Source organism: Ceratotherium simum, chromosome 16 (genome assembly GCF_057802395.1).
Source record: "Ceratotherium simum simum isolate JZ-2026a chromosome 16, ASM5780239v1, whole genome shotgun sequence".
Classification (NCBI taxonomy): domain Eukaryota; kingdom Metazoa; phylum Chordata; class Mammalia; order Perissodactyla; family Rhinocerotidae; genus Ceratotherium; species Ceratotherium simum.
In genome coordinates, this window is record NC_141915.1 from 37,465,418 (window position 1) to 37,485,362 (window position 19,945).

General features: G+C 55.8%; 2 protein-coding genes and 1 long non-coding RNA gene across 3 annotated transcripts; 2 read left to right on the top strand and 1 right to left on the bottom strand.

The window, feature by feature from the left end:
- Positions 1 to 257: 257 nt before the first annotated feature.
- LOC147915000 (uncharacterized) lies at positions 258 to 16,049 on the bottom strand. The gene is made up of 3 exons (XR_015554707.1): positions 15,902 to 16,049; positions 2,596 to 2,714; positions 258 to 508 (listed from the first exon to the last, which is right to left on the bottom strand). It is a non-coding gene; the product is annotated as an uncharacterized LOC147915000 (long non-coding RNA).
- HOXB6 (homeobox B6) lies at positions 8,010 to 10,754 on the top strand. Its single transcript, XM_014790782.2, has 2 exons — positions 8,010 to 8,828; positions 9,865 to 10,754. Exons 1-2 carry the CDS (start codon positions 8,414 to 8,416, stop codon positions 10,122 to 10,124), a joined length of 675 nt encoding a protein of 224 aa, XP_014646268.1. The 5' UTR covers positions 8,010 to 8,413; the 3' UTR covers positions 10,125 to 10,754.
- On the top strand, positions 12,660 to 14,655 carry HOXB5 (homeobox B5). The gene is made up of 2 exons (XM_004434630.3): positions 12,660 to 13,327; positions 14,008 to 14,655. The coding sequence occupies exons 1-2, from the start codon at positions 12,766 to 12,768 to the stop codon at positions 14,253 to 14,255; spliced, it is 810 nt and encodes a 269-aa protein (XP_004434687.1). The 5' UTR covers positions 12,660 to 12,765; the 3' UTR covers positions 14,256 to 14,655.
- Positions 16,050 to 19,945: the final 3,896 nt, after the last annotated feature.

The window sequence follows — 19,945 nt, forward strand, 5'->3', positions numbered from 1 at the left end:
TCCCACCCAGCTGCAGCGGGGCAGGGCTGCTGGGGCACAAATGCAGAGCTGAGATCCAACATGCTAGGCCGCATACGAAGGAAGAGGGGAAGGAAAGGGAAGTTGACCACCCGGATCCACTCCTGCTTCTTGGGCGGCATCAGGCAGAGGCCAGGTGGGTGAGCAGAGGCCTCATGTCGGCTCAGAGAGGCCTCCGACGCCAGGGCGCTCCCGGCGTCCCGCTCACTCGGCAAACGTTTTCTGCAAGAGCTATTCGGTTGTTTTACTGCAATTTATTTTACTTTCATCTATTTTAATTTATCTCGTTCTAAATTAACACAGCGACCCAAATAAAACTTAAAAATGGGGCGAGGGGAAAATGAGCCTGGAGATCGAGAGCCTGAGCGGCGAGTTTACCGGCTGCTGTGGCCGCATCCCGGCTGCTCTGCGCCTGCCGCCCGCCAGCCCGGGCTCCGCCGGCTCTTCCGCGCCTTTCTGCCCGCTCTTCGCGCTGCCCGCAACCTGGAATCTTCTCCGGAGTAAGAGAAAGAGAGAAAAAAAGAAAAACATTTTGGGGGGAGGTTATTTCGTTTCCTGCATTTGGGCACTGGTAGCTCCATTCAAAATACGGGAGTATTTCAGGGGACCTGGGAAACACGGGGTGAATTTTGTTGTTTGTTGTTTTTGCTCCAAAACACCCCCTGATCAGGGGATAAAAACCTGGAGGAGGCGTCTACGTAGCTAGACCTACAGAGCTGGGTTTTAGTACTTATTCGATTATGAGCCCTGGATTATTTAAATTTAAGGCATCCGACCAGAAAGGGGTAGAGGGTTGGAAGGGAAGCGCGTTCTAGGAGAATCTGTTGAATTTGAATTTGTAAGTAAAAGGCCCCTAAACCTACAATTTCCCCCATTAATGACCGCAGAACCCCCCGGAGAGCACATGGAGTTGTCACAGGGAACCCAGGCATTCGGGCATTTGGGCGGGAGAGGCCAGGATCCGGCTTTACCCTCCTCCAAATTCTGGGGTGCAGAGGTGAGAATCCGGTTGCTAGACTGTTCGCCTTGGCCTCCATCCGGGCCACCGTTCCTCCCCAGGGGCGAAAACTAGGCCCCAGGGGATCTAGGGCCCCCTCACCCGCAATGCTACACGCCTCACGGGTAGGGGTCCCACCATCCATAGGGCTGGGAACGGAAGGAGGCGTTCAGAGGGGGAGAGGGGGCACTGAACCTTTCCTTTTGCCCGGATGCAAGTGGCAACTCTGGACACCGCGTGCTGCTTCCCACTCACCCCCACATTGCCTTAGAATGGTCCCTGTGTGGAGGATTTGGGGTGAATTTTTACTAGAAGAGCGGGGAGAGCTCCTTCGAGAACAGGGAGGTTCCGAAAAGAACCCCTTTCCCAGCTGAACCCTTGTGGCTCCTCCGCCTGATTGCCTGCACCCCAAATCGCACCCCTTCTCAGACTGGGGTTTCCCCAAAAAGCGAGAAGGAGAAGAAAAGAAGATGGCGACTGAGAAAAGGGTTGCTGGTGGAGCAGCCATGAAGAAATGCAATAAATTCCTTGTTGTTTTATGAAAATTTACAACTTTGTGATAGAAGTTTATGAGTGGTTGAATCCAGCGATTGGCCGGCGCCGGTCATGTGGCCTGGTGATCGTGAACATGAACTTTTTATCATTTCCCTGGTGGTTATAATGCAGCATTCTTTTGGACACCACACCTAGGTCGGAGCACTGTCGTCCTTCAGGGCTCCAGCCTCTTGATATTTTTATACTTCAGTATCAGCTCGATAAAGCAAAAGAGAGAGAGGGGGAGAGGAAAAAAGAGAGAGAGAAAGAGAGGAGGGAAGGAGGGGTGAGAATTACACAAAAGAGAGAACCAAAAATAATTTTAATTTCTAAGTTAATTTGCTTGCTGATCTGGGATTTTAGTCATCATGGAGGGTAAATGGACAATCTGCCCAGGACCGCAGCCTGATACCATTTTTCAAAGCCAGAACTTACTCCATTTTCTATTCAAATATCAGAAAATCGAAACACCCTTTCTCCCAAGTCAGAGAAGGGGAAGCGACGGCTCTCAGGTTGGGACAATATTATCTGGAAGATGAAGCCGAAACCGAACGCTCTTTTTTTTTTCCCCCCTTCCTCCCCACTCCTTTCAACCGGAGGAAAAAAATCCCAAGGTCTGCAAAGGTAAGGGAGATTCTACAATTCTTTTCTTATTCTTTTGCATCGATTTTGTAGGGGGTGGGGCTTGGGTTTGTCTCCCTCCTCCCCGCCTCCAAGACGGGGCTGAACCCCACCTCTGGGCGCTGCAGGGAGAGGCTTCCCAGGAAATTCGGTGACTGAAAAAGGGTGGCTGCTTCCTGGAAGGGGAGCCAAGGCAGGGAAGACGGGAGTAGGAACCGAAAGGGGCCACAGTGGCGAGCTCTAAGTCGCCTTTTTAAGCTGGGAGGAGAGGCTCAAGCTAGGGGGCTATGAAAGAGAGGATGGGGGTGTCTGGGCTTCAGGGCGCCCCGCAGAAGCCGGTTGCTATGGCCTCTGTGGTTTGCGCCCCCTCCCCCCATTCCTCCCTTATCCCGGCCGCCCCCAGTTGCCCCGCGCAGTTCTCTTGCCGGGTGAGGGTATCGGCGATTTCCCGGCAGCACTGGCACGAGGGGCGGTGGCGCTGAGGGAGTCCTGGTCTCTGGAGGGCCTAGAATCTCTGCAGAGGCTGGTGAGGGCGAGGAGGCAGCTAGAGAGACACAGAAACAACAATTCACAGAGAAATGCTCATTATCTCCCTTCGGAGGAGACATTTCTGAAATTAAAGGGCTGTGGGTGGAGGCACCCAAATCGAGGAAGACCCCCCGGGAAGCCTGCCTGAGAATGCTCAGGTCTCTCACCACTTGCGCCTGAGGAAGCTCCGCTCTGCAGGGAGACAATTTTGTGGTTTTAACGCGGTAGGTTACAACGTGTTGGTTTCTGTGCAATATTGATTGTTACTTGCGTTTTATTGGTATGGGGTGTGTGGATTTCGGTGGAGGAGAAAATGCCGTGTGTGTGTCTGATGTGAAATCGTTTCAAACTTTCCTGGATCCAAATGTGGTGATTGTGAAGAAGCTGTTTAGAATGTTGTTGTTTTAGGCTTGTAAACAAAAACAAAAACAAAAAGAAATTTTAAAAAACCCAGTTAAGGGACCTGATGGTGTCCGGACTGGAAAGCTGCCTGGCGCTGGGCTCAGACAGCTAGTCCTGTCCCTCCGGCGCCTGATTTCATTCCCCAGCCAGACCTCCTGGGGGGGAGGAGGAGAAGAACCGTTTTGGGAGGGAGACAGATTCCTAAAGTAACTGATGGGGTGGAAGGAGGCGCAAGCCGCTAGGTGAAGACTTAAAAATAGAGTGAGAGGGCTTCTGGGGAAGCTTCCAGCCGAGAAATCAGCGACCTTGGGCGCGGAGGGCAGGAGAGACTGATTTAGTTTGGGTTAGGCCAATAGATGATTGCTTTTCTCTTTTTGAAGACCGGATGTAGAGCATTCAGCCTCGGGCTTCTGGTTGCCCAGGGATTGCGGGGTCTGGGGTGTGTTTGGGGATGTTGGCTCTCTCAGTCCTGAGCTGGGAAGAGAGGGACGCAGCCACTTGTGGCGCGGGAGGGGGCTCTTGGAGGCACAGGTAGATGCCCTCCAAGCAGGCCCGAACTGGGTGCCTGGAGGGACCCCTTGGCTGCGTAGCAAGAGAACTTCTCGGCCAGCACCCACGGCACTCGGAGCCTATTCTCAAAGGGAAAATTCCCCAAACCCACCCAGACTAAAGGTCTTTTTCTCCTGTAGTCTTGGCGGGGTATAAATCATCCCTTAGTTTGCTCTGACCCAAATTATGCGGTTTGCTGCCATCTACCGTCCGTTCGGAGACATGCGGCTTCGGCGCCGCGAGCCCCACGACGCTGCCCGAACCGTGCCCGACGCCTGGCGCCCGGGCCGGTCAGGTTTGGCCGGCTATTCTAGGGATTTCAGGCCCAGATGGTCGCTTTCCGCTGGATCTTGGTTCCCGACCGCCCGTGTGTGGATTAGAGAACAAGTGTCCCCTCTCCCTCGGCCTCCTCATCCCTGCTCCCAACCTGGCGGCTGGCTGAGGAAGCGGCTTTTTCCAGGGCGTATTTAAAGAGGACTAAGACTGCATCCCGCGGGCAGGGGGCCCTGAATCAAAGGGATGGGGGATCAGAGCCGTGAGCCCTTCCTCCCCCGCACCCCAGGCGCGAGAGAGGATCATCCGGGCCGCTGGGGAGATCCGAGGCCAAGGCTGTTCAAGGTTTATTTGGTTTTCTTCTCGGCCATGGGAGGGGGCCAGTAGGGGAGGCGCCGGCCTCAGCAGTTCCACTCGGTTGTCAAAAGACAAACCGGGTCTGTGTTCTCCGGGTTGGCTGGTGGGTCTTGCCAGTTCCTTGGCCGGTGAGTCCGCGATGAAGGAATCGAGCCGAGCTTTCTGGAAACTGTGGGTGTCTGCAAGTGAGTGTGGATCCCATCCCCCATTCCCGATCGTTTCAAGCAAAATCGACACAAATATGCTTTGGGAAAAAATTGGGAGTAGGAGTGGAGATCAATCATTAGGAAACCAAACCATTGTTATTTCAGTTCCTGCCGGACCCCTCACACCAGCTTAACCCGACCGCTTTCCCAGAAGGGGGTGGCGAGGGCGGGGTGCGCGCCTCTGCCGCCGCGTTTGAATATTGGCCCCTGTCTCACGGGTTACTGATTAGCTCGGGCTTTCAAGCCACAGGAGGAAGCTCTGGCCGCTCCTTTCAAGGTGCTGTGGCCCCGGTTCCTGGGCGGGGGCTCCAGGAAATTGCCTGCGGTGCCAGGCAAGCCGAGGTGTTACTAGGATCTGGCCCGGAGCTGGAGGAGCTGCGGAGGTCGAGGGGCCCGGCGGTGCTGGGGGCAAATGCGGCGGCGTCTGCCCCCGCGCCTTCGGCGCCTCCTGAGTCTGGGCCGCAGAAGCAGCCCTTTCAGCTTTTCGGCAGCGAGTGACTTTCTGGCGGCTTGAAAGCCCGGCCCAGTGCGGGAGGTCCCCAGGGAGCGCGCCCCGAAAGTCTTGGGCCCCTCGGAGATTTTTTTCTTGTGGTCAATCCGAAGGACAGGTAGGGAGGGGAAGGCGGCTGGTAGAAAGGGTTGAAATACTTCAGGGCGCTTAGGGTGCCCGTGGACCTGGGGGAGGGAACCGGGAGAGGAAGCCGCGCCACCGGCCACTCCCCCCTCAAGATCAGAGACTATGCCATTCATTTGCATAATGGAAATGAGGTCTTTGTGAGGAGCTTTGGACCGGACAATTTCAAGCCAATGTCCCACCTAAACAGCTCCCAAAGGTTGGGAGCGGCCACACTGCTCCCTCTGGGAATATTATGTTCCCCAAACCCAGAGAATCACAGAGTCCAGGGGAAGAATTAGGTTGAGATGTTTTAATTTGCCCCACCCCAGTCAGAGTTGGGAGTGAGGAAGGGGAAGTTGCCCTTAACCCAAAGAGCTGGGGGTGGGGGGAGCTTTGTAGCTGGGAGGAAATGGGATGCCTGGAAAATGTCTCAATCCCTCTCCCCTCCATAAACATACAGGGAGAGATCCCTCCTTGAGGTTAGCCGCACAGGAAAGTTCTACTCCTGAGCTGATACAACTTGGACATTTCCCTGGGAGCTGGGATGTGTGTACATCACAGGACCGCAGACCCGAAGTACAGAAAATTACAATTATAAATCCTGCCTGTGGGGTTTCTGTACAATCCTTCTCTTGTGTACTCAAGACTCAGCACACATTTATATCCACCTCTCCATACACACTTCCTCATTGAGGCAGGGAGAGAGCCCCCAGACCGACAGACGGCTGTGCCTGCTGTGTATTTACATATTCCCCCCTGGAGACAGACAGACGGCAGTGGACGGAACCACAGACAGATTCGTAGAGATCTGGCTCCAGAAACCAGGCGGCCTCTGTCCGGGCCCCGCCTGCCTGCTCTTTCTCCCAAACAAACGGATCAGACGAATAAACGCTCATAAATACCTCTGGGCTTAGATAAGAGCGATGAGGCGCTATTTCCTTTCATGCCGGACTCCAGGCGCCCAGGCCCTGCCTTTTTGGCTCTGTCTTAAGACAGGCAACCTGCAGAGGTGAGGTTAATTTGGTGTGGTGACTCTAAGGATAAGGTGAGTATTTTTGTCCTTCTATCACAGAGGAAGGCTCCCTCCCTCACCGCATCTTACTTCATCTAGACTCCACAGCAAAGCCCACATGGTCCAGTCCTAGGATGGGGACACTGTGGCCAGGGAGGAGGCAAGGAGGGCTGAGGCCCGAGGCTCATCCTCAGTGGCAGAGAGAAGGGAGGTGCACATAGGCACTCTCCCCACCTTACTCCCCTGCCCAAATATTCCCCATTCCTCTATAGGAGTGAGCCCAATCTGTTAGATTGGAGCATTCATGATTTTCCATCATTAGGAGTCTCGAGGTTTATTTTCCTAAATCTTGATTAAAACCCCCCATAGAATCAGGCTAGGAAGTGGTCGATGGGATATCCAGGGATCGCCACCTGGCCATGAAGTTGCAGCCTAGAAGTTGTCCTGAGTTCAGCGAGCCTTGTAGGCCACTTTGCAAGTTTCCACCCTTGGTCACCAGTCTCAGCCCTCCACCACTTTCCCTAGTGTCTTGTGCTGTGTTCAGTGGACAGAGGTGGCCCACAAAAAGGAGCCCAAAGACAGAGAGTCAGCCTAACCCTTTCATCATCAGACTTTGTCCCACACCCTGGACCATTCCTGGCTCCAAGTCCGAAGGTTGTCACTCTTTACTGCCTGGCCTCAACGTGCATATGAGAATGTTGAATACACATTGTGGGTCAGTCTTCCAGCCGGGCTTCAATACTCGATTTCCTTAGATGAGAGAGAGTCAGTGCTGGAGAGAGAGCTCCAGAGACATACACTCTCACACCCAAGCTTGTACCGAAGCAAAGCTGGTGATACAAACAAGGGGTGTGGGAGGGATTGTAGAGATGCTGAGAGACAGCCAGAAGGGTGGTGAGCATCTGGAGAGGGGATGCAGGCTGATAGGGGATGCTGCCTGCTGAGTCCCCAGGAGGACCCAAACATCCCTCCCTCCTTATAAGACTAAACCAACATCAAATCGTGGAAAATTAATTCTAAAAACTGCCAGCTTCTGGAGAGACCTGGAAAAGGAGTGCGAACACCTCTCTTTTCGGTGGTCTCTCATTGCCTCAAATATCAGGAGGGTTTGAGGACCCCAAATTGGAGGAACAATTTCTTCCCTGGACCCACTTACTGAGACAACCTTGATTTCTGTGAATCTGTAGCCCAGGATACTCATGTCTTTTGGGGTAGGAGGCGGGGGGTCGAGTGGGGGTTGCAGACAGGATAGGGATGAGACAAACCTAGGCTGGGGGATGCCCCTCACTCCTCCTTTCCATATCCCCCAGTGAGGAGACAGTTAGTCCCTTTCCCCAGTGCCCCTTCCCGTGCCAGAAGCAAGCGGTACATACTAGAGCCAGGCAGGGTGTCTCGGGCAGCGGCAGCCTTAGTCTTCCAGGAAGCTCCTAGCCTAGCTGCAGAGCCAGAGGGAGAAGCTGGGGCTCAGACCTTCTTTTCATTTCCGGGCCTTGGGTCCTCTGGGCAGCAGGCTCTGGCCTGCCCCTCAGACCCTAAGAGTTGTGGAGAAGCAGGAATAATAAACCCCAGCTTGGAGGAGACAGAGCAGGTCTGACAATCAAGAAAAACGGTTTTCAAAACCTGAGAAAGAGTGTTTCTTCTTTGGCTTTCTCTTTCTGAAAACGATGCCAATTAGCGGAGAACTCTTCTTCCCTCTACCAACACAAAACCGGAGAAATAAACCTTCTCCTTTAGTCCTCTCTTAATGAGACTGAGATTCGAGATTCGGTGACATTTACTCACCCTTCCTTTGAGGGAATGGGGCTCAAGCAACGCAGGGGTTAACTTTTCTGAAAACACAATTAACTTTTTCCTATCCTGCGTGGGGAGGGGAGGGATATATTTATTTAATCACTGGGGGATGGGGTGGTCTCCATCCAAATGCTTCCTCCTCCCTCAAAGGCACAGACGCCTCTTTCGCAGATCCTACGTAGGTGGAACAGGAAGCGTCGTGTTGTTGGGGAGAAAGAGAAAGGAGAAGGAGAAGAAGGAGGAAAAAAAAGGTTGATAGGTTTGTGCGCGGGTCCCTCGTGCGGGCTGCGCTCCTCCTGGGTGCTATTTGACAATTCCTGCCTCTGCCATTGGTCAGTGTTGGATCAGATGGTTGTATTTCCTTCTGGCCCTCACTGGCACCTCGCCATCCCCCCTCAGCTAAAACCCAATCTCAGATATACTACTAATAGGCGCGGCGCTCGGACTATAAAACACAACAAATCATAAACCCGGCGGAGCAGCAGCGGCCGTGCGCGCCTCCCCTCCCAATGAGTTCCTATTTCGTGAACTCCACCTTCCCCGTCACTCTGGCCAGCGGGCAGGAGTCCTTCCTGGGCCAGCTACCGCTCTACTCGTCGGGCTATGCGGACCCGCTGAGGCACTACCCCGCGCCCTACGGGCCCGGGCCCGGCCAGGACAAGGGCTTTGCCGCTTCCTCCTATTACCCGCCGGCTGGCGGCGGCTACGGCCGAGCGGCGCCCTGCGACTACGGGCCGGCGCCGGCCTTCTACCGCGAGAAGGAGTCGGCCTGCGCGCTCTCGGGCGCCGACGAGCCGCCCCCGTTCCACCCCGAGCCGCGGAAGTCCGACTGTGCGCAGGACAAGAGCGTGTTCGGCGAGACCGAGGAGCAGAAGTGCTCCACTCCGGTCTACCCGTGGATGCAGCGGATGAATTCGTGCAACAGTGAGTGAGACTTCCCGCCGTCGCCCAGACCCCCGCGGGTCTCCACCTCCGGGAGACAGGGCTAGGGATGTCCCTCGCCCCGCCTTCTCCCCCAGGGTGCTGGGTGGGCATCTCAGTTAGGAGCCAAGCGAAGACTGGGTGCCTGCACAGGGTCTCCTGCTCTGTCCTCTCGCCTTCAGGAGTTACAAAGTTTGCAAAGTCCTAGCTGCACTCGGAGCCAGGGGGAGCGAGTGGGCTCTCTGGGAGCGTCAGACCAGAGCGGGATTCCGGGTCAGGGAAGGGGGCAGGGGCTGCCGTCACGGGCTTGGCTTTCCCTTGCGCCCCCAGCCCTAGTCGGGTCCCCCACCCAAAGACTGTTCCATTAAAACCGGAGTGCGTCATGGGAAGGGGGCGGCGTGACGCTGGCGAGGGAGAGTTGAGTCTGTCCCGGACTGTGTTTCCCTGGGGGTCGGGGGCTGGGGAAAGATGAGGCACCAGGAAAAGGGTGGTAGTCAGAGGAGGGAGGCAGAATAAGGGGAAGAAAGAGAGAGGGAGCAGGCGGAGGGGGAGAGAGGAAGCAGCAGGCGCCTGAGTCTCAAGTTGGATTATTTGTCGGCCTGAAGTCCCAAATTGATGTCCATTAGAGGGACACCAAAGTGAAGAGCCGTTAATGCCGACTACGGATCGATCCACGTCATTACGGATTAAGGGCCGGAATCTATCACAGGGTAGTGGGGGAGCCAGATGGATGGAAAAAAAGGATGCGGCTGGGAAGAGACACACCTGGCCAGTACTTCCCCAGCCCCTCCCCCAGGCTCAGGTGGGATTTTAAACTGCTCCTCCCATCCCCCCATCGAGAGCCTAGACTGGATGCGCAGGCCTAGGAGACCCGGAGGGAATCTGGAGGGGGCGCTGGAGGAGTGAGGACGGGGGGCAGGGAACCAGACAGTGGAGGGCATCCCGAGACAGGCTAGCGTCCGTGTTTGAGGGTTGAGTGCGGGTGGGGGGCTCTGGCCCTGGTGACCCCAGGCCTCAGCATCTCCTCTCTGCGTAACAGGTTCCTCCTTTGGGCCCAGCGGCCGGCGTGGCCGCCAGACCTACACGCGCTACCAGACGCTGGAGCTGGAGAAAGAGTTTCACTACAATCGCTACCTGACGCGGCGGCGGCGCATCGAGATCGCGCACGCCCTGTGCCTGACTGAGCGGCAGATCAAGATCTGGTTCCAGAACCGGCGCATGAAGTGGAAAAAGGAGAGCAAACTGCTCAGCGCATCTCAGCTCAGTGCCGAGGAGGAGGAAGAAAAACCAGCCGAGTGAAGGCGCTGGAAAGGGAGGGGGGACGCGAAAGGGAGAGGCCTGTGGGGAGCCGAGGGCATCGGAGAGCCCGGAGAAGGCTCTGCGGGTGGGGGAGCCCGGGGACCTGCTCTCCAGCGCATGTCAGGCGGGGCCCAGCGCTCTCCTGGACGCCCCCGCCCGCAGAGCTCTCGCTGGGGGCTGGGAGGCGGTGCGCCTGAGCCCACCCAGCACCCGGCTCACCCCCTCCATCCCCGCGGAACCCGCCTCCGCCCGATCAGACTCCCCGTGAGAACTGAGGACCGAACTCACTTGATGTTTCCTGGAAGCAGAGCAAAATACTCTTGTCCGTGTCGCGTCTCATTTCGTCCATGTACCCCGTGCACGGTTCAATGGTAGATTCACAGTCCCCTCAGCGGGGGCCTCGAAGACTCCCTGACCCCAGACCTCTCTCCCACCCCCTCCCCAAAGCCACTGGAAGGAGCACATACTACCTAGAAGTAAGAAGAGGAGCCTCAGAAGAAAACAAAGTTCTATTTTATTAATTTTCTATGTGTTGTGTTTGTAGTCTTGTCTTAGCTCTGGACGTGAAATACTTCGGTAATAATATTAATATTATTAATAATGATAATAATAATAAAGACGTAAAAACTCGCGGCTCAGTCACCTCTGCTCCTCCCCCACCACTCCCCCGCCCCCACACCACCCCATCGTCCCCGTGCCGGAAACTCTGCAGCAAAGGCAGGAGCCCTGGTCGGCCCAGCGGTCCCGACACGACTCGGAAGCTACAGTTGAGATAAAGGCTGGAGCGGTCCGGCCAGGGCCCCAGCGCCGCGCCTCGCCCCGGTGCTTCGGCTCAGACTGGCCTCTCCTGGTGCAGACTTGGGGGACGGAGAAGGGCCATTCCCTCTTATTCTCTAGCTTTTCCTCGTTTGTCCGTGGCACGAGGGCCACCACCTAGGCCCCCTAGCCCGGAGCCCCTGCAGAGACTGAGCCAGGCGGGTATTCGCCTCAGCAGCGCTTTTCTGTCCTCATGCTCACCAAGGCCCACGGCCTTTGGCCTGCTCACATGGCCTCATCTCCGCCGGCCGTGGCCCTCGGCTCCGGGCCTGTGGCTCCGGAGACTCAAGTGGGGCCACCGGGTATCTCTTTGCCTGCAGCTGGAGGCTCCAGGCGCCCCTTCCCGCCTCTAGCAGGAGCTCAGCGACAAGTAGGGGAATGCGAAGCCTCCGGCGGGCGCAGGGCGAAGGGCACGACTTTCTCCTGCTCCTTGGAGACCTGAAGGCAGGAGGCCAGGTGATGAGGCGGTTTGGTCATCCCCTCAACCAAAAACGACCCATTCTCTCCCCACCCCCACCCTCACGCAGGCGGCGTGCTGCGGACACTGTTTTCCTTTCTTCCTCCTCCCTCTCTCCCTTTTTTATTTTTAAAGAAAATAGCTGCCCGGCAGAAGGGGCCCAGCTGCAGCGGTCTCTGGCCGCCCAGCGCGCTCAGCAAGGCGCCGCCGGTCTTCGGAACCCCTTCCCTGGAAGGCGTGGGCCGCCGGGAAAATCCTGAAACTACCCAGCCGCCAGCGAGGGGTCTCGAGTGGGGCCTCCCAATGCAATAGAAGGCATCTGGCGAGGAGGGGAAAGGGTCCTGCCTTGATCTCAACCCTCAGAACCACGTTTCCATCCAAACCCCAGCCGCCGACGCGGTCGCCGCCGCCGTTTTTCCCTGAACTAGGCCGCTTAGCCGCAGCGCTGCTTATCCTCTGGGGTCCTTGTCCTGCTCTGTCATTCCCGGGGCCTGGCTAAGGACGGGGAGGAGGTCAGGAAGAGGATTCCAAACTTCTATGGGGCCCAGAAGTGAAAGCTTCTCCTTCCAACCTCGGCCCAGCCGTGCCAGCTCGGCCTGGACGCCGTGGATGGGCCACTGCAGCCCCGTCAGGAAGCCAGCCAGGCCAAGCTCGCGGGGGAACCCCGTTGCCATAATTGTTTTTCACACACATCTTCCAACCCTCCCCCTCATTTCCGCCCCCAACTCGGAGACTTACAAAGCCCGAGTAAGGGAAAAGCAACTCAATCTTTGATCATCTCATCCAGAGTTAAAATAATGACAAGGAGAAGGACACAAATAGACTAACTCCACTCCAAAGAAAGTGGGTAAAGGCTCAAGCGGGTCCCTCCTCTAAAAGGCTCAACCCTGCGTGTGAGCCTAGGCCGGGTTTCTTTCTCGCCCGGCGGTTGCAGAGAGCTAACAGGGAGGCAGCCGTCGCCGCCATGGCGGTCTGCGGCCCGCGCTCCCGCCAATCGCCGGGAGGTGGCGCGCTCTGCTCAGAGGCCGCCGCCAACCTTCTCCCTGTTTCTCCCCCTTCTCCTTTTTTCCCCCTCTCTCGGAGGCTCGCATTGAATCGGCCCTAACGATTCTCGGATCGTCATTATTTGTAACCATAGAGCATGAATTACCTCTTGAGGTCATCAGCGAGAATTTACGACTGGTCAACAAAAGCACGTGATTCCCTAACGCCCCCCCACCCCCCTTCCAACACCCCCCCCATATTTGGCCGCATACATAGCAAAACGAAGTACAGTGCATCGCTATAATTCATTAATACATCATAAATCGTGAAGCACAGGGTTATAACGACCACGATCCACAAATCAAGCCCTCCAAAATCACCCAAATGAGCTCGTACTTTGTAAACTCCTTCTCGGGGCGTTATCCAAATGGCCCGGACTATCAGTTGCTAAATTATGGCAGTGGCAGCTCTCTGAGCGGCTCTTACAGGGATCCCGCTGCCATGCACACCGGCTCTTACGGCTACAATTACAATGGGATGGACCTCAGCGTCAACCGCTCCTCGGCCTCTTCCAGCCACTTTGGGGCGGTGGGCGAGAGCTCGCGCGCCTTCCCCGCGCCTGCCCAGGAGCCCCGCTTCAGGCAAGCGGCGTCGAGCTGCTCCCTGTCCTCGCCCGAGTCCTTGCCCTGCACCAACGGCGACAGCCACGGCGCCAAACCCTCTGCTTCGTCCCCCTCCGACCAGGCGACCCCGGCCAGCTCCAGCGCCAATTTCACCGAAATAGACGAGGCCAGCGCGTCCTCGGAGCCTGAGGAAGCGGCGAGCCAGCTAAGCAGCCCGAGCCTAGCTCGGGCACAGCCAGAGCCCATGGCCACCTCCACAGCCGCGCCCGAGGGGCAGACTCCGCAGATATTCCCCTGGATGAGGAAGCTTCACATCAGCCATGGTAATTCTCGCCTCTGGCTCCCTTTTTTTGTCTTCTGGGCTTGCCTTCTCTGCGTTTGGGGTGGGGGGGTGGGGGGGGCGAGGAGAGTTTGGCTTTTCCTCAAATACAGATTTATTTTTTCCAGAGAGGGAGAAGTCTCTAAGAGGGTCCTCACAGCCCGGGGGACAGAGCCAGAGGTCTTTAGCTGGGGGGTTGGGGAGGAGTATTTTCAATAATTTTTTCCCAGATTCCGCTTAGCTTTTATTCGCCCAGCTGTCCTAGCTTTAGGATGAAGGATGGGGTTTATGTAACGTGGGGAAGGTTCCTGCTTACCCCCGAAATTTTTAGACTGCCGGTAGCAAAAGGAGGAGCGAGCAGTAAAACGAGCTTTCCAGGGCAAAAGTGCAGCCACTCTCCTCCCTCTCGGGGCGAGCGGCCGCCTGAGCCCAGCGAAGGGTGAGGCACAGGGAGGGCGCACGAGACAAAGCCGGGCGCATTCGCTGCCGGCAGAAGTGGGGGCTGCAGGAGAAGGGGGTGCAGAAAGCGAGCTTGAATGCGGGCGTCTGGAGTGGGGAGGATTGGAGCTGCGGTGAGCTGGGTGCTGGGGACGCCTGGGTCCTGCTCCACGCCCCCCTCCCACCCAGTGCCCCCTCCCTTAACCGAAATAACGTTGCCTCGCGGCTCTGCTCTGTCTGCTCCAGATATGACCGGGCCCGATGGGAAAAGGGCCCGGACCGCGTACACCCGCTACCAGACCCTGGAGCTGGAGAAGGAGTTCCACTTCAACCGCTACCTGACGCGGCGGCGGCGCATCGAGATCGCCCACGCGCTCTGCCTGTCCGAGCGCCAGATCAAGATCTGGTTCCAGAACCGGCGCATGAAGTGGAAGAAAGACAACAAACTGAAAAGTATGAGCCTGGCTACAGCCGGCAGCGCCTTCCAGCCATGAGCCTGCCGGGAGGAGCCCTGGGCGGCCCAAGAGCCCGTGCCGCCCCCCAGCCCGGCCCCTCCAATCCTCCCTGCGCTGCCGCTGCCCGCTGGGGACCGGTTCCCACGAGCCTGCCTCACCCCGGCCTTGTGTTAAGATTTTTCGTTTGGTCTTAGGTCCTCCTGTGGCTCCCTCTCTCCTGGACTGGTTAATCTTGTTATTATTGTTAATAATAATGATAATTATTTTCCCTCCATGCTCCCCACTCCCCTCCGCTCACCCCAAATCCGCCAGTGTTTCTGAATGTGCGTGTCTGTGGTTGCACTCCTTCCCCCAGGAAAAAAAGAAACTCGCATGTTTAATGTGAACTTCCTCCTCCCCATCTGTGTTCTAACTTATTTATAAAAGGATGATCGCTGTATTTTGAGTTTCAGCTCGAAACTTCTCTAAGGGGCCGCAATTGAGGCGGGGTAGTACCGCAGAGCCGGGGCCAGCTGAGCTGGCCTCGGAGGTGGAGTCCATGACTGTGTCTCTTTCCACCCTCCTCTTCCTCCTCCCTCCATGCTCTCCAGGCCCAAGTCTCCCGGTGGCTTGGTTCCGGAGTGGAAAGGGGCCAGGGAGGACCAAAGGAGTGATGCTGAGAAGAGGGAAGGTAAAATAGTGAGATTTAAGTTCCTGCTGCCTGGGTAGGCCCCACAAGGCCTGGTCTGGGAGTGTACGGAAACAAAAATAATCCTCAGTGTAAAATGTCTTGTGTATTTCTCTGTGAATCCATGGGTCTGGCGTAGAGGGCCCAAAGCTTGTACATATGGGGATGGTCTGGGTCAGACCCATCCTCTCCCCCCTACCCATTTCGCTTCCAAGACCATTTGTAGTGAGCGAGTGGATGCTGTGCTCCGTGTGAAATCTGTCTTTGCCGGGCCTGTCTCAGTGATTCGCTTTTGGTATTTGTTTGTAGCTTTCCTTGAAGTCAAATAAATGTCTCCCCTACTCCACTGCCCTTCCACTCGTCTTTTCTCTGGGGGCCTGCCTCTCCCATCACCGGGCACACCCTAGACCATTCTTGATAGATCTGGGGTGTAGGGAAGGGAAAGCAGGATGCTCACCAGCAGCCCCTCTCAGCCACCCAAGTCCCCACTTGGTCAGCGGTGCTTGGGCCAGGGGACAGGCTTTGATGCCTGGGGGACTGAGAGACCCAGAAACCCCATGTGGGGCTGGGGCTGGGGCCAGGGAAAGGTTGAGCTGGATGCCACCCTGGCCTTCCACCAGCCAGCCAGAAAAGCCTCTGGAAACCTCTTTAGGGAAAGTAATTTGGGCCTAAGTCCTGAGTGGGAGGCCCTGGCCTTTTGCGAGTGGTATAGGCCTGCCCAGCCCCGCTGTCCCATGCTCCAAATCCCAATTCAGCTCTGCCACCCACTAAGGCCAACAAATAAAAAAAATCAACTCAATTTCAAAGGTTTCCTCTCATATTTAGTCTTCTCTACACTTATCAGGGGCTCCCTCTCTCCAGGGGCCCAACTGACCTTCCCTCTTAATAAGGAATTGTGGTCCCTCCTAGAAGACCCCTGGTTCTCCCTCCAGCCAGACTGGCCCAGGGCCAGGGCCCAGTCCTTCTCCATCCAAGTCAGCCTCCACCCTGAGCGCAAGAGTCAAGTCTGGACACTTACCCGGTCAATTCCTTCCAGCTTGGCCCAACTTCTTACAGGACTTGGGGGGAGGGGGAGCTGGTGAGGAGGCAGCCGAGGGTCTTGGAGGTTCTACTGGGCCCTACCCCTTGACTTTGTCCCCCTTTGTCCATAGCAAACTATCCCAAAAGTCGCTATGACATTTAGATGTCAAATGGATAGGGGTTTTATCTCGAAGTTAGATCGTAAAAATCGCCGAGAAGTCAGACAGATACCCCTCACTGGCTCGAGAAAGTCACGTGAGGTCCATAAAGTTAGTTTTATGGTTTTGGGGAGTTGACACCGCGCAGTATATTTCACATTCTCCAGAATGTTAAGTGACACTTTAACTGCTCGCTGTGGTGGGGAAGGGGGCAGAGGTAGGTGAGCGCTCTCCCAGCCCAGAAGGCGGTGGCGGCAGCCCAGGCCCAGCACGCCCGCAGTAAGTCGCTTCCAGCTTTCTCGCTTTTTCCCCTTGCAATTTTGGGGCTTGGAACTGGGGAAGGAAATCTTGCCTCCGGCAGGGCTGTAGGGTAATAAGTGGGGGAAATTCAGTCTGTTTTTGGAACCAAGTTCTGACAAGCTGGGTGTCTGAAGAGGGGGCACTCAGTTTGATAAGGCCTTAGCGGTTAGGGTGCCTGGTTTTTATTTGCAGGAGCGTCTGATTCTTTGTGGGGAAAAGGGCTTGTGTGGGTTCCTTCAGCGCCCTTGGAAATTTAGGGGGCAAGAAGGAGGGGCGTGTACTGCTGAAAGAAGGGCCCATTGTGGGGGGCCACTTCACTGCTGGATATCTTCAGACGGACATCTCCCACCCCCAGGAAAGAAACTTTATGACATTCATTTGTCAGGGCTGTGTGGGGGCATGCCGCCGGGCACTTTTATCTGGATACATCTGAGCTGAGAAAAAGCACCGGGAAGGCTAAGGCAGCTGCTGGGCGTCGCCTCGCACTGGGGCACTCTCTGGCTTTCAGATCTTTGGACCTCATGAAAGGGGGTACCTCCAATTCTCCATGGCCTCATCATGGTTATCCAGGGTGGGGAGTGCGGCGCCTCTGCACCCAGCTTCAGCCTGTCGGTCCCAAGCCAACTCCTCTGCTTGGCTCTAAGCAGGGTCCTGAGGTCAGAGTGGGTTGCCGAGAGAGGGGGGCAGCCCCCTCAAATCCAAAACCTAATCCCTGGCCATGAGTAGGGGGAAGAGGAGAACTTCTTCCCTTGTCTAGAGGAGTTAGGTGTTTAGGTAGATCCCTGGCAATCCCTTCATAAATAAAACTTGCTCAGGAACACAGACTCCCAACTGTTGGGAGGGAAAAAAAGGGACTCAGGAGCTGGGAGAGAAAATTAGGAAGGTGCTCTCTTTCTTCTCCTCTCCTTTCCTCTTCTTCTCTCCCCACCAGACCCTTAAAAGCCCCTTTGTTGTGTGGTGCTACAAACCAGAGGGATTTCATTATTTGACCCCCAGGGGGCCTCTTATTTTCTAAGGATGTCACCCTTCTTCTAAAAACCAGAGGCCTCTTCTCCACCAAATTGACCCCCCAGTCTTAAGACCCACGGGGTCAACCGCTCTGTCACTCCTGCGTTTGCCAGCTCACGGTCTCTTGATTCAGCTTACCAACTCCTGTGGATAGTCCCTGGGATTGGACATGTGGCACCTTAAGGGGCTTCTGATCTTGGAACAAGGAGAGAGTCACAAGATTCCCTCCATTTCCCACTAAAGGACTTCTCAGCACTCTCTCCTGGAGCTGCTCTCTGTTCCCTGAGCTCTTCAAACCCTGCCCAGGCCTGACCTACAGGAGGCCCTTCACAGGCTTTGAGAGCAAAGAGGAGAGAAAGCTTGCCATCCTCACCCTGGATTTGAAGACACATCTCCTGAAGAATGATAGGGCATTTGTATCCCTTGGAAAGGAGACTCTGGTCAGATCCCAAAGGATTCCCAGCACCATTTGAGATACTAATAAATTTTGGAGGCATAGCTTCCACAGGCTTCCACTCTGGACAAGGCAAACGAGTTGAGTGAAGTGCAGAGGAAGAGTGCCCCAGCGGCAGAATCGGGAGCTGAGACCTCCTGGGAAACCCCATTCCTATTGTGACCCTGGCTTCCCTCTCTCAGAAACCCCAGACTGCCAGGCCCGCCCTTGAAGATTTTTTTGCCCCCTCTCATGTCAATTCTGCAAACTCTGATAGTGTGTGGGGCCGGCGACCCAGGGACATCTGCTGGACATACCTAGACAGATTTTCCGGAATGGTGAAGGGCAGCCCCGGATGGGGGTGCCCACTTCCGCCGCGGAGGCCAAAACCCTTGCAGGGTCTCCTCCTGCTCTAAGTGGATCCCGGAGAAGACGCCCTAGCTGGGCTTTCATCTTCACTTCTGTTTCTCTGGGTGAAGGTCTCCCTTGAACCCCAACAAGGACGCATTAGGTGAGGGGATGAGAGGTGCGAAGGGGTTTCTGGTGCAAAGGAACTCTCTCCTCTGCCCCAGACCCGTGCTCTCCCCTCCCGTCTCCCTTAAGACTTTCTCTCAGACTCCAGGCTGGGTCCAGGCCTCGGTCCTCTGAGCGACAGGTGAGCACCCTGGGGCCAGATCACTACGCCCATCCACCCATCCTGGCACCCTCAACCCTGGGCAGGGACAAGGAGGCAGGCAGCAGCTGGAGATTCAGGCTGCCCTTTCCCTTTTCCCTCTGAGGCCAGCCTGACCACCACTCAGTGGACAATTTGATTTTGATTTTTTAATTTTATTTGGTTATTTTTTGTTGTGTTTTGTTTTGTTTCTGCGCGGCGGGGTGGGAGGAAGTATAAAGAAGTGTAAACAGGAAAGCCAGCCGGGCCTGGAGTTCCGAGCGTCCATATTTCATCGGCTTCCTCTCCATAACTGCAGCGGGGACACTTAACCCTTCCCTGGCTGTGAGAATGTATTCACTGGGGGCTATCGGGCAGGCTGTGGGGGCAGGATGCAAGTGGAAGCTCCTTTCCAGGCCTGGTTCCTTTATCCCTGGGGTCTGGATGCTGGGGCAGGAGCCAAGGATTCAGAGGAAGGGAGAAGACAGACCAGTCCGCTCAGCACAATCCCCTAAACTCAGTCCCTTCCAGGACAGAGAGGAGAAAGCTCTTGCCTGCATGGGCTTCCCAGCTTGGGGACCAAGCCAGCCAGCCAAGGAGGAGAGGGCTAGCAGGAACTCCTCCCCTCTTTCAGGGAGAGCCCACTGACCACTCTCTCCATTTTTGGAGTTTCTCAGAGTAATCGGATTTCGAGGCTGGGATCTGCCCACAGCGGGATTTATCGATTGCTGCAGCGCTGTTACACATCCATATTAATTAACCCAGACACCGCCTGGAAACTGAGCTGTTTGGGGTAGGGGAGGGGAGAAATGGGGGGCCCCTTAAGGAAAATGGACATTTCTCCCTAAGCGCCCCAGGGGTGCAGGTTGGAGAGTTGCTCCCCAGAAGAATCATGTAGCCCTCCCCAGCTCGAAGTCCCTCGATTGCTCAGCAGGGATAAGCATGACTTACTCTCCACAGTGGGACTGCACTCATGTCTCCTAGGAGGTGGAATTAAACACCTCCAGGACCGACTCTTCCTTGTCAGAGTTAGGTTACCCCAGCCCTTCGATGGATGGATCCTCTGGTGGGTGTTCCCAGCACGACCTTTCCAGAGGGGTTAACGCCTCCTCCCCACCTTCCTTTCAACTTCCCCAAGGTGGATTTTCGGGCTTGTTTTGTTTTAGCGTTTGTTGGTGGTTGTAGTGATGGCCTTCCTCTTTCTTCTACCCCTCCCTTGAAAAAGTGATTAAAATCTGTTAAAGGATTTAATTAAGAGAGTTAAATGAAAAGGAAGGAGGCACAAATGAGTTGGGGGAAAAAACCCACACCAAAGCTATTCTCAACGATTAAATCGCCATTTTAACAATATAATGGAGTTTGCATCCTGAAAGGGGAAATCAACGCTCATATCTCATCAATAATTCATAGAGTCCGGGATCACACAGAGGTCAGCAGACTGGGGCCTGAGCGTCGGCCTGGTTGGGGCTCCAAGCCGCTGCCGCATACATT

Coding starts and splice junctions, on each gene's coding strand:
- HOXB6 (XM_014790782.2), top strand. CDS start 8,414: ATGAGTTCCTATTTCGTGAACTCCACCTTCCCCGTCACTCTGGCCAGC. Junction 8,829..9,864: donor GCGGATGAATTCGTGCAACA/GTGAGTGAGACT, acceptor TCTGCGTAACAG/GTTCCTCCTTTGGGCCCAGC.
- HOXB5 (XM_004434630.3), top strand. CDS start 12,766: ATGAGCTCGTACTTTGTAAACTCCTTCTCGGGGCGTTATCCAAATGGC. Junction 13,328..14,007: donor GAAGCTTCACATCAGCCATG/GTAATTCTCGCC, acceptor TGTCTGCTCCAG/ATATGACCGGGCCCGATGGG.